Source organism: Empidonax traillii, unplaced genomic scaffold (genome assembly GCF_003031625.1).
Source record: "Empidonax traillii isolate 1590-97213 ecotype Southwest subspecies unplaced genomic scaffold, ASM303162v1 scaffold915:size242376, whole genome shotgun sequence".
In the NCBI taxonomy this organism is placed as follows: Eukaryota; Metazoa; Chordata; class Aves; order Passeriformes; family Tyrannidae; genus Empidonax; species Empidonax traillii.
In genome coordinates, this window is record NW_020956108.1 from 182,091 (window position 1) to 195,825 (window position 13,735).

Below are 13,735 nucleotides of genomic sequence, written 5' to 3' on the forward strand. Positions count from 1 at the left end.
CAATGCTCTCACAGAGCACATGGTGCGACTCTTGGGGTTGTCCTGTGCAGGGCAAGGAGTTGGACTCGATGATCCTTGTGGGTCCCTTCTAACTCAGAATATTCTGTGATTCTGCGTTTACTGAATTTGATCTTTTTATTCCTTGAAATTCTGTGGAGCTGATGGCTGAGAATGAACCTCCTGACACCTTCCTCCAAATAATTTTATGGTGACTGCCTGTCTGGTGCTTAACCTGTGACGGGAAGTTTACGTCTGTCACCTTCCCAGTGGGCTTTCATCAGATTTGAATCAGCCATTCCTTGTTTGTGCTTATCAGCAACCCTTTCTTTTCTAATTGTGTCTTGATGATTTTTGTACATGCAAATTAGCCCTGAAATGTCAGTGGTGTTCCAGCATGTCAAAATGTTTGCCTGTCACCCAACAGTAATAAATGTCAGGTTTCTCTTAGATTACAATCTTTTGCTTCAAAGGTTTCAAGTGTTCCAAATTCAGTCTTTTTCCCATTCTTGTCTGTTGGTAAAAAATTTCATTATATTAGACTAGTTGTTCTCTGACATAACACCTTTCTGACCATTTCTTTACAAAAGAGGTGGGAAAAAGTATCTTAGTCACCAAGTCATGTAGTCAGTTAATAAGAGGGAGGGGTAGAACTCAGATTGTGCCAGATGTTCTCACCCCTGGATTGTGCTTTCTTCTCTCTGAGCATGTTCTGCAGGAAGATCTGTGCTCAGTGTAGCTAACAGCATGACTGCTCCCTGTTCTGAACCGGAAAGCTCTATATAATCTTGCTTTTCTTCCCTGAAATAAATGCTGGAATTAAATTTTAACCAGTACATTAGCATGTGATATGCACAGCCACAAGTGTTTTGTGGAGGTTACTGCTTGTTAACGTGAAATTTGTTCTTTCCAAGTTCACCATTGCTTGAGTCTCCTTTCTCGTGTTCTCTCGTTTGGCTTCTGTCTCACTCTTTCTGGGAAAACATTCTGACCCTCGTCTTGAAGTTTAGTGCTTCCTTCATGACCTGGGGTCATTTAGCCCCTCTTCCTCTGTCTCATTGGGTGCACATGCGTGGATTTGTCTCGTCAGTATTAGGTACTCAAGCCCAGAGTTTCATTGTCCCTGCCTCTGTAAATTGATTTTTGCAGACCTTCCTCGCACCTGGTGTTGTGCTTTCTTCCTCATTTATCTCCTGCTTTGCCAAGTGCAGTATCCTGTGCCTACAGCAGGGAGATTTTGGGTAACACTCTGTGAATCAGTCTCTGGGGAACACAGAAAAGGGAGCCCGAAAATGAATGTGACTTCATGCCCTGGGGGCTCCTGCCCTGAATCTCCAGTGTATTTCTGCAGTGCTTTCTGTGGTGTTTGAGATGGTTTTAGGAACTTCATCTTACTGCCTCTTTACCCCCCAAAATGATGTCATAAGGTTCTTGTATCATCATCAGTTTTCTTGGAAAATCCTGCACTTAAATCCCCTTTTAACTGCGAAAGCCTCAGCAAGGCACAGCATATAAATTCAGTTTGATCCATCTTTTGCCTCAGCACTGGCATCTTCATCCTGTGCCCCGTTTTGCTGATGTGAGAAGGTATAGATGCAGCCAAAGGAACTCAGGTTGTGATCTTGTCAGATCTCATAAGAAAAGTACTGTCTATTGTGATCACTTTTACGGTACCATCTCTCCAGGGAAAAATACAGATGCCCTAGGAAATGATGATGCACTAGTTTCCATTTCTGCTTTCAAATAAAAATTGATTCTGCCTATTGAGAGTATATATACGGTGCTGAACTTGCACACTTTGGGGGGTAAAGCTATTTGATCACTTCCTTCCATGTAGAAGTTCCACAGTAGTTTCATGAGGCTAAAGGAGTAAACTGAGGACCAATACACAGGAGTGACATAAAGAACTAGACTTAATTTTCTTTCTTCTTCTTCTTTTTTAAAAAAAAAAATATTTTTAGAGTGCTGAGAACCCATTTGTCCTGCTTAAACTCACTGGGGGAAGTTAGCTTTTCAGCACTCTGAGAGAAGAAAACATTTACTAATTTAGATGCCTAAACACCTAAAAGTCAGTTTTTAGACATCCATTTTTACGAATGTCAGTCAGCACTCACAGGCCTTCTTGGGGAGGTGTTTTTTGTCAGATTCATGTCTTTTCCTGCAATATGATGTGTGTTTGCCCAGGGCAGCAGTTGAGTCACCATCATGGAGGTATTTAAGAGATGGGTAGATGTGGCACTCAGGGAAAATGGTTTAGGGGTGAGTTTGGCAGTGCTGGGTTAGTGGTTGAACTCAATGGTCTTAGAGGTCTTTTCCAGACTAAATGATTCTGTGATTTTGAAATATTCTGTTTACTTTCAGTATCCTGGAGTCTATCCTTTCAGCAGCATTTTCTTAATTAAAAAGTTGTACATAAAACATAAAGGGAAACCTAATGGCTCAGTTATGTCTAACTTTGTAAACAGAAAACTGAGAGAAGTATGCCAAGTCTTTGTGACTTCCATGTCACCTGCAATACACACTCCAGCACTCTTAAAGCCCGTTCATTGCATCTCTGAGAGGTGCAGAGAATTAATGTGTCCTGTCCTCATTATACTTGAACTCTGCTGCAAAACCTTAACTGTGATTTTATGTGTTCTTGTATCAGCAGATTGACACATCTGTCACACATGCAGAGTTCATTAAGAAACAATTCCCCCTTACTACATTGCAACAGCACTGATAGACTTTTCTGCTAGTTTGAAATGGGGTATGTATTGCTTTTTGCAATTCTTTTTTTTTTTTTTTTTTTTTTTTTTTTTTTTTTTTTTTTTTTTTTTTTTTTTTTTTTTTTTTTTTTTTTTTTTTTTTTTTTTTTTTTTTTTTTTTTTTTTTTTTTTTTTTTTTTTTTTTTTTTTTTTTTTTTTTTTTTTTTTTTGTGTGGAAGTTAAAGCATCACGGAGTGCCGGAAACCAAAACTCTTTAGAACTTTTATCACCAATATAGGTTCATGAAGCTGTGATGAAATGTTGGCTGAAAATTGCATCCAAAGGTCTATTTCATACTTTCTGTATTGGTGATTTTGAGGTTTCTGCAAAATAAAACTTGCAGGTATTGCTGAAAATACATGAAAGATGAGATTCTGATATCAACTTGATAGAATTGTGCAGCTTTCACAATTTTAGGGATAAAAAGCAGCCTATCCTGTTATATTGCTATATAAAAAAAAAAGGGTACATATTGCTTTAGGGTTTCTTTTCTGACCCAGTGCAGGTGCTTGGACCATATTCAGCTTTTTACAACAAAATAAAACTGTATCTTAAGATTTAATGGTAACAAGCATCACTCCTGAAAAACTGTAAATTAGGCAGTGGCAATTGCTAGACAAGGTCTCAGTTGTTTCAGATTGTGTCCTTGAGTGTGATTTCTTTATTTTCCTAAGTGAATGTCCTATGATTTATAGAAGCTGAGAACTTAACAGCAGTGGTGTGTTGTTCTTTCCTCTATCAATACTAATGTCATTGCTGCAGTCCAGCTGGAACTGTGTAGCTGCTTTCTTTCAGTGTGGCACATCCCATGTAGTTCAAGGCTTCATTTGCTTCATTTGCTCTCTGTCTGCAATTATATGCTCCCATATGAGCTCCCAGCTCATGGACCTGTGCTCTGACTCACCAGTGCACTTCAAGGCCCTACTGTCTCTTTGATGAAGTTCAGAATTCCTTCTGGATACCTCAAGTAAATAAATATGTAAGTAAGTGAATAAGAGAGTGGCATGCAGACCAGGTTACTGCATACCTGTAGAAATACAGTGCATAAACTGGTTATTCTGGTTTAAAAATCCGACAGGGAGAAACACCTCTAAGATGTTTGGGTCCTTGCAGATGAGGGTATAGCTATTTGCTTCTCAACACCACATTTCCCATGTGCACAGTATTTTTTGTTGATTTTTGTGAAACATTTCTTGTTGAGTCTGTAAGGCAGTCGACGCACAATCCTTACCAAGTTTTAGTTCGGGAAGATCATCTGGTCTTCATGGAGTTCAGCCTCATTCCTGAAGACTGAGTGGTGTGGATGAGCCAGCTCTTTGCTCAGCGAGAAACTTTCCTTGTGGGAGAGCCCATTCTTTTGATGGCATGAATTTGCCAACATAAAGATAACACGAGGGCTTTTTTGGCAATAGAATTTTTTTGGTTTGCATCTCTGAATATGCAATATGCAGATCTCCAAACTCCTGTAATGAGTTTCTTGCCTAGATCGTGTCTGAATGGAATTTTATGCCTTTCTCTACACTCGGGCTCAAAGTTTTCTGGCAGGTTTTAGAATTAAAGATGTACATTGCTAATGACACGAATAACCTGGCTTTCAAAAGCAAGTCCACAAAACTGCAGCAAAGTATCCAGCTGAAATTAAGAGTATGCCAGGGATATTGCCATTTTATTGTCAGCCCCTGATATCTGTTTTTGAAATTTCTGAGTATGTCAATACAGCTAATATTTCACTAGTATATAGGACATGAAAATTCTACGTAAAAACCACATTTTGACTCTTCACAATAATAATCTAGTTGCTGGTTTTAAACAATTTTAATATTCTTTACTAATTTGACATGTCTACTCAATTTAAACATACTTTAAAAGATTAGGGAAATAATATTTAAATGTAAAGAAAAAACAACAGTGTACACTTCTAGTGATTCTTGAACTTTCAGACATTTGATCTAGTTTGTTCAGTGCAGTTTTTGTTTAATCTCGGGGAGCTTCTTATCAGGGGGAAATGTGTCTAAACCTAAACCACAGGTTTTCAAGATTTCATTTCTTTAGATTTCCCACTTCTTAGTTTGATTCCTTGTTTTCTTTTTTATGATTGTGTTCAGAAAACAATAAAACCAAATGTCTGTCTTCCCACTTCCTCACAAACGTTATACAGGCATTTAAGGTATATGTGCAAGTATTTTATAGTGTGCTAGCAGGAGATCCATTTATTTTTTTCTTCTTCTCTAGCAGAAAACAAATGCGATGTTACTGACAGCAAGGCTAACTATTATTCATCTCGATTTAGTAAAAAAAAATAAACATTTTATTGTAACAATTCAGAATTTCTTGTCACTGCTCGGTGAACTCACCTCATGGAAATTCAAGTAGGTTGTATTGGTAGGGTTTTTTTAATAAAGTAGTGAGGCAGAACAGAGGATCAGAGTATAAAGTACCTTTCCCTGGTGGGGGAAAAAAGCCCCAAAACATAGGTACATATGCAAATGCTCTCAATTAGCCATTACCATGAGGAGAAGGGAGACTGAAAATGTCACCTCACTGCTGGGCCGTGGTGGAAGGACAGAAGGACGTGCAGGGTAGTGAGATCCTTTGGGAGAGGCGCTGAGAACGAGGTGATAAATGTGCTACCACATAAATTCGTGATGTTCTGGTGTCTTGAATCCTGTGCCTGCTTCTGGTCTGCCCCATCCCAGAAATTGTGAGGGAGACTGTGGAGAACCTCGGTGCGAGAGGGGGAGGTGGTGGAGCAGAACTCAGGCTGCGGAAGGTTTTCTTGCAGGTGGCAACTGCGTGTGCATCTGGAATTCTGCAGTCAAATCAAACTCCGCTATTTCCTCCTAATTCCCCAGGAGTAGCATGTGTCTACCCTTTTGGGATGTAGTCTAAATAATTTCATGTTTAACACCAGAGGCTGTTCACTGTACCATAAATTACTACAGCGTTTTAGTTTCTCATTAGAAGAATGGAAAATGTGATGTTTCTGCCAGGATCTGTATGTTTAAGTGCTCAGAAGGGATGAAGTTGCAGAGGGGAACAGTGGGGGTTTCCTGTTCTGCACCTTGTCCCTTCTCCCTGTTTCCTTGTGGAAATGGATAGGGTGAGCTTGGATGCTGAAGTTTGCAATGGACATAAATAAGCTTAACCTTGATTCTCATGAGTAAGGGAAAATACAGATTTGATTTTATTTTTTTTATCCAGGGTTTTCTGGATTCCCAATTAGCTATTACCCTTCACCAGGTGACCACCTGCGATGCAATTCGTTGTTTGATGTATGCATCTTGCTTCTAATTGCCCTGGTTTTCTGTGGGAGATTCCTCCTGTGTGTTCAGAGTAGTGCTTCCTTTTATTCAGTGTGTTGCAAAGCTATCCCTTTTGTTTTACCACAGCTTCTTGTGAGCTGAAATCCTGATTTCCACTAAGCCCACAATTCTGCCTGAATTCCACGTTTTTTTTTTTTTTTAATGTCTCATTTTTAAAGCCTCAGTTATACCTGAATCCCAGTAACGTGCAGCAAAGGGTTACTGCTTTTTAAATGTGTTTGGAGGGATGCTTTCTCCTTTCTGAGTTTTCAAAGGCCACTGATTAATGGTTGCCAGATAGCTAATTAATTTTACATTAGGGCATTTGTATTCCATACAAATGGCATCTGTATTCATAAAAAATGGTAGCCTCTGATGACCTTGCTGTTCTGTGAGTTGTCTCTCCATTGTAAGCCTCTTGGTTTATAGAAATGTTGGCTGCATTGGTGCCTCTGTACCCCAGGAGCTGACTGTTATCTCAGCACTTTAGGGAACAACTTAGATTCCCTTTTAATGTTGTAAAAATAAGAATAAATAGAAATAGTTGGAATCTTTGCTCAGTGTATTGCAGAGATGAATGTTATATTATTAAAGTATGAAGGCTTAGACGAGCTAATGGAAGAGAACCCTTACAATAAGGAAATTGTTTCCATCCTGTAAGCAAGTTTAAATTGGGGCCTTTTCTTGTAGCGAGAAGTCAGAGTAGCTATGGTGAAAGACTCTTCAATGAGATTTCTCCTGTAATTCCATCCCAGTGTCTGCCTTTCTTCAAAAAGTATCTTTATTTGAAGACAGTAAAGATAAAAATTTCAGCACTCATTGCTTGAAAATAGATCCTGTGTTAAATGTACCTTTTAGAAATTAAGAGTTTGAAATCCATTGTGTGCTTTTGAACTGTGCAAGGGAAGGATATTCCGATGTTCTGACTCTTGACCAAAAGGATCTTAGGCTTTACTATGTATTTTTTGCTGTATATTTCCAACTTATCATTCTAATTTTCTATTACATTTTTTTAGACAAAGCATGCAACAATACAAATCCTAGAGTTTTCCAAGCATGTACAGAAAAGAAAAGCAAAAAAAGAGAGAAAACTAAAGCTGAGTAGGTCTGGCCCTTAGAGCCCATACAAACCCAGTAAGTCAGATGTTGTTCTCTTTCAACATGGGAAAGCAGAAGCGTCCTAGAAATTCTGTGGGACTTCTGGAAAATGCAAACAAAAAAATAAGCAAAGGCCATCTTCCTCTTGTATAATGAATTAAAAAAATGATTGTATTGAAATGACCTCTTAAGTAAAAATGTGGGTATTTGTAATAGCCAAAACTTCAGGAGTTTGGAACTATGCCATTTTTTGACTGGCACTTCTTCTGATGCTAATTGTCAGAGCTGCCTAGAACCTTTCACAAACACTACATTTCATGTGGAAGGGAGAAAGTTTGTATTTGCCTGTAACTGTTTATATGTACAGGTTTCGATATTTGTGCATTTGTTTCTATAAATACATGACAAACCCTTTGTTACTTTGCATGCATTCTGAAGTATTTCTGTATGGTTGTTTGATCCTTCGATAGTGGGTTTCTGTGGCTGAGTTTTGGTAGCGGGGGTGGCTTCTGTTAGAAGCTTCCAGAAGCTTCTCCTGTCCCATGGAGCCAATGCCAGCCAGCTCCAGGATGGGATTCCTGCCACTGCCCATCAGAAGCAATGGTAACACCTCTGGGATAACATATTTAAGAACAGAAAAGTTACTTCACAGAAAGGATTCCAGCCAGGGAAGAGCAGAGTGAGGACATGGGAACAGCAATGCAGACACCCAGGTCAGGGCAGAAGGAGGGGCAGGAGGTGCTCCAGGAACCAGAGCTGAGGTTCCCCTGGAGCCCCTGGTGGAGCATTGGGGTCAGAGACCCCCCTGCAGCCCCTGGAGGAGCCCACGTTGGAGCAGGTGGATGCAGGAAGGAGGTTTTAACCCTTGGGATGCCCAGGGTGGAGTGGAGTCCTGGCAGGGACCTGCAACCCCTGGAGAGAGAAGCCCAGGCTGGAGCAGATTTTCCCTGGGTAGAATTTGTGGCCCCTGTGGGGGACCCACGTCGGTGCAGCTCATTCCTGAAGGACTGACCCCATGGAGGAGTGACCCACGGGACAGCAGTTTGGGAAGAGCTGCTGCCCAAGGGATGGACTCACATTGGAGAGGTCCATCCAGGATTGTCTCTCTCCTGTGGGAGGGACCCCACGGGAGCAGGGAAGGATCCAACTCCTCTCCCTGAGCAGCAGCAGAAACAACAACTGACCATGACTCCCATTCCCTATCCCCCTGCACCGCTGGGAACATGGAAGGAGGGGTGGGGGGAAGGTGTTTTCAAAGACTGTTTTATTTCTTGCTCTTTGGCTCTTACCCTGTTAGTAATAAATTTAAGTACTATCCCCACCTTGAGTCTGTTTTGCCCGTGAAGGTAATCAGTAAGTGACCTCTCCCAGCTGTTAACTCATGAATCTTTCACTGCTTTTTTAATCTCTCCTCTGTCCAGTTGCAGTGGGAGAGTGGCTTTGGTGGGTACCTGGCATCCAGCCAGGGTCAACCCACTACACCTACAAACAGTTCTGCAGTGTGATGTGGGCGGCTTTTTGCAGAATAAATTACCTCAGGCAGACAAAATCTTTGTCTGGCACCTTTCCTTCTGCCCCCAGTGCTTTTCCTCCTGCATTCTTTCTGTTCAGCTTAGCCCAGAACAGAAGGTATTTTTTTCTTTCAAGTACCACAGAACAGAAGTATTTATGTGATTCCTCAGCAAGATTAGTGTAGAAAAAGGGGGATATGAAGGATTTGGCAGAAATGAAGGCTGCTGACTTTTTTTTAATCCTTTTTCTGAATATTCTAATTTATGCTTCACACTGAAGTGGTCAAGGATGAGCACCTGAAATGCTTAGTCATTTGAGATGTGCCGGAGCTGCTACAACCTGGTGTGAATTAACCCCTTTAGCCTTAAATGAATACCCGTGTTTTGAAGACAGCTGAACATTTAGTTAAAATTTAAACAAGTGGTTTCACAACTGAAACACATCACGATTGAATGTTGTGCCGTGGCCGAAGGTGCAGCTAAACACAGCTATTAGCAGAGCCTTGACCTTTTATAGCGAGTCTTCTGCTGGCAGGCGTGGAGTTTACTTGTGTTGCTGGTCTCCTGCTGCCTCAGGTATTATCCCATTGTTGTTTTTACATGTGTCCATAGTAGCTGTTTGGCTGCAGGTGTGGCTGTGCTGGGCTGCTTGCCTGGGTGGGGTCCATCTGCCTGGAGCACATGCAGAGGGTGGGGGGATGCAGTGTGGTCAGAGTTGTCTTGGCAGCCTGGTGATTGGGCTGATTTCGACCGTTTCCCACTCATTCCATGTTCCTGCGACTTCAGCAGAAAATGATCTGCGTTTTCCCACTGTACTGTAACTTGTTTCTTCTCTGGGATGTCAGGAAAAATGAGATACTGTGTGTGTCCTGGTATCAGTGTGCTTCCAGACCAGTTGTGTTTTGGCATAAGGTGGTTTTCTGCTCTTTTTAGGACGCATTGGTGGCTTTTATAATAGGATGTGCAACTAACCATCTCCATGAAACTGTTTTCTGGTGAATTAACTTCGCTTTTTATGCGATTGTTATCTCTCCAAGGCCATGTAGTGTTGAAAAGAATTCTGTCAGCATCAAGACAAACTTACTTTTATTAGGTTGCTGGTGAACAAAGCAGAGTTAACTGTAATATTTGTCTTCCACAGCTGTGCTTGTGCTGCTGTGTAACACTACCCCCATATAAACATTAGACCTGCAGTGCTCTCAGTGTGGACTTCTAAGTTGTTGCACAGAATTGTACAACACGGGTGATGGAGACGTGAAAGGAGGACTAATTTCTTATGAGTGCTTCTGCAGGCAGATGGCCACTCTGAGGTGACTAAAGAAAGAATGAACTTCCCAGCCATTTGTTCACAAGGTGGCCTGACTCAGGTGTGAACTCAGAAAATTATCAGAAGATTCTCTTTACTATTTTGGAAAAGTTCATGAAAGCTCTTGGACTTCTGATTCTCCCCCCCCTCCTCCCCGTTTTTATTAATAGAAAATTGATATCCTTAAATTTTCTATAAAATCTTTATTATTTGAGGATTTCAGGAGAATGACAAATACTGGAGAAAAAACAGAATCTTGTAATATCCTTATTTTATAGAGTGGGAAAAAAAGAGGCACAACAAACGAACTGATCTCGTGGCTTAACCAAAAAGCATGGAGTAGATGCAGAAATAATGCTGAAGATAATTTACTGAGATTTCATAAAAAAATTGACTTGCCTGTGAGCAAAGAATGGTGCTGCTGTTGTAACTGCTCATCTAAAATGGTACCTGATCTTGAAATAGATATTCATAACCCTGGGGAATGGGAGTTGGGTCAAGGAATGACGTCCTACAGTGCTGTCCCTCTCAGTAAGCCTGCCAGTTCTTTTTGTCTTTGATGATGAGATCATTTTGTGTATATTACATAGGAAATAGAAGTCAGAGAGATGGATGTCTTCAATCAAACTTAATGATGACAGTTTAATTCCTGAGCATGGCAGCTTGTTTATATATATACACATATATACACATGTATAAAAAAAATTAAAATTTAGTTTCGTGTTTTAGAGCCCCTTTCTCGTGCTTCTCATTTTCAGCTACAAGGGAAATTGTCAAAATAAGAAATGACTTTGGGCTTTTTGTCTCAGCTCTCTCCTCTTTGGTGCTTTGGACTGATGCTGTGCAATGTCCTTCCCTGCCAGTTTTATTTGCTGTCAAGTCAGTATTTGCCATGACATTAAAGGAAAAGCAGGTTCTACCTGATGTGCTTGAGTGGGAATGTTTGGAAAGCAATGCATGGAAGAAAGCCAAGTTCTTTGCAAATTAGTCACAGTCTCCTTTGCATTTAAGCAAAATCAGAGCCTGCTTTCCGTTCTTGCTTTCCAGTGTGAACACCCAAAGGATGATCTCCTGTGAGGGCACAGGAAACCCAGGAGGACTTGCTGCTGACAGAATCCTGAGGATTTTTCATCTGGATAAAAAGATTTTTGTACCTTGACAGAAAATCAATGCTTTCTCATTCTTATTAGGCCTGTAGCAACATCAGCTATAGACATCCCTGCACCAGGGAGAACTTCATTTAAAGTTCCCATCGTTGCAGCCGTATTGCTGCTAGGAAATCTTGGCATTCCTCATTCAGATGAGGTTCCCTTAGTCCTCCTTGTGCTAACAGCATCAGGATGTCTCATGAAGGGCAGGTTCCCATGGTCAGATTTGTTGGTAACTCTTTAAATTATATCGGCTTTGAAAAAAACTCACCTCTGTTTGAAGGATGACTGTGGGAGAACAGCTTTGTCAGTGCCAAATTTTTTGATATTTCCAGCACCTGTACACCTGCAGGAATGGTAAATACAGTGATTTGCATTGTCAGAGTCCTAGAACAACACAGCAGACTACCCTCTCTTGTGTGTTTTGGCAAAACACATTTGTTACCGCTGGGAAATCTTTTGTTTGTACTTGAAGTGCTGAGGAGTAATAGACTAATTTTGGCAATTGTTTGAGTAGGAACGTTCTTGTGTGCACACCTGAGCCTATCACAAAGGCATCCTCATTATAGTTTGAATACTAACACATGAAAGCTATTGACAATTAAAAGTAGGAAGAGGAGGGAGAGATTGTGGAGAGAGTGTCTCTTTTAAAAGAAAGCATAATTCAGCTTCTGCTGCCTTCAAAGCACTTCCTTGGAGAGTAGCTTGATACTTTTTGTGTCTGACCCAGCAGTCTGAGCACCGTGAGACTGAAGCAGCAAAGAATCAGGCTGTGGTACAGTTTCTTAAAAGATGAAGGGGAGAGCAGGAGGCCCTTGAAGAACCCTGGAGTTTAGAATATGTAAGGCCTCCGAAAATTGGCAAGAAGCTGAAGTGAATTACCAAGCAGAGCTGGGGACCAACATAAACTAACAAGTCTAAATGCAAGCCTGAATTTATCAGCTGAAGCCAGGCACATGTGAGAGTGTGTGTGAATTTCTTGCTAAAAGCAGAGAGGGAGAGCGGGTGATACGTTGCTTTGATTCTATTTAAGAGAAAATAGTCGCAATCCATATCATTTTGCTGTCAAATGTGTTTGAAAAATAGAAAACATGTTGGATATATGTACTGCAAATAGTTATCAACAGTGTTCCAGAAGTATTTGGTTTAGTGGGTTCTTTAGAATTCATCATTCAAATCCTGCATGTCTTGAGTTATCTTGAAATTGGCTGTTGTTCTGTGACTGTGGTAGAGTGAGAGCATTGCAGAGGTGAACCGTAGCCCGTCAAGGCCTGTGATGCTGCTGCTCTCAGTGGAGAGGCTCTTCCAAAGGGCTGAGTTCAGTCTGCAAAAACGAGTGTTTAGCTGGGGTTCTAGAGGCACTTACCTCTCTGTGAGCTGTGGAAGGCTGAATTTAATCCGTTGTCCTCTGAACACCCCTTATGCACTGGTACATTTTAGCAAATCCTGATTCCAGGAAGGTATATACCTTTTTACCTCTCAGCCTGATGATTGCACTTGCATAAATGAAGGCTGCCAAGAAGGGTTCCAGATGCTGATGGTTGCCCATGGTATGGTTTTAAGGAAATTTGTTGTGTCATTTTAAGCCCACTGAACAAAAGCTGTAAAACCACTGGCGCAGAAGTGTCAAATATCCAGGTTTTCTTTTTGCAGTCCTGCTGTATGAGGGAAGCTCCTCATAATTGCAGGAAGAAGCGAGAAACTTCAGGGTCAGGTAGCTCATCACCTCTAACTGATGCTTTAGGGGAACAAAAAGTAGCAGGAGAGGGAAGTGCAGAGCTGTGGCAAATTTATCTCAGGGCAGCAGTGAAGGGTTGCTGGATGAAAGCAAAATATGGCCCGTTTGCCTGGGAGCCTCTTGGAGGCTCCAGGTGTGATTGGTGCTCTAAAAATATGGAATGTTACTGTGTGCTGTTGTAGAAGGAGTGGGCTCAGTAAGTGTTAGAGCAAGCAGTTGTGACAACTGGAGTTACAGGGTGGGCTATTAGGGCCCCTCTTGTTCAGTTATCTTGTATTTATGATTATTATTGCTGGTGATGGGCAGCGATGTAAAGGTTCGTCTTCACAGCAGAAATTTTTCTCTGATAATCCTCTTCATAGCTTTTTGTCACAGCCATACTTTGCTTCCTCACAGATGCCTTTTTTTTTTTTTTCCTTCTTCTTCTTCTGCTTTTAAACCTAAATAATCTTACTGTTGCCATGCGCATGTTGTTGAGTTTCAGAATTGGAGCAAGCCCATAGCTGACTCCCACACCAAGCCCCCGGCGTTCAGCCGTTGCAGCAACCTGGTTATCCCACTTGGTTTTTTTCAAATGCCACCTCATCTCACTGAAAAGCTCGCTGCATCTCAAAAAAATTGTTTAATTTTCTTTTTTTTTTTTGTTTTTCTTTTTGCTCCCCCCACGCAGAGCACGATGAATGTGGCAGTGGCCAGCACAACTGTGATGAGAATGCAATCTGCACTAACACCGTCAGGGGACACAGCTGCACCTGCAAACCTGGCTACGTGGGGAACGGGACCATCTGCCGAGGTAAGTCTGTTCTTTGAGAGACACCATAAACGTGTCAGGCTCTGTTACTGTTTTCTGACAGTCACCTGCATTGTGGGAACTCATGATTGCTGGGT

General features: G+C 41.3%; 1 protein-coding gene across 1 annotated transcript in view; it reads left to right on the plus strand.

Moving 5' to 3' along the window:
* The window catches only part of NELL1 (neural EGFL like 1), a 206,520-nt gene that overhangs the window by 150,011 nt on the left and 42,774 nt on the right, over positions 1-13,735 (plus strand). Inside the window, exon 14 of the mRNA XM_027902849.1 lies at positions 13,518-13,640. Within this exon, the coding sequence (XP_027758650.1) occupies positions 13,518-13,640 (123 nt within the window). The remainder of the gene's footprint in view (positions 1-13,517; positions 13,641-13,735) is intronic.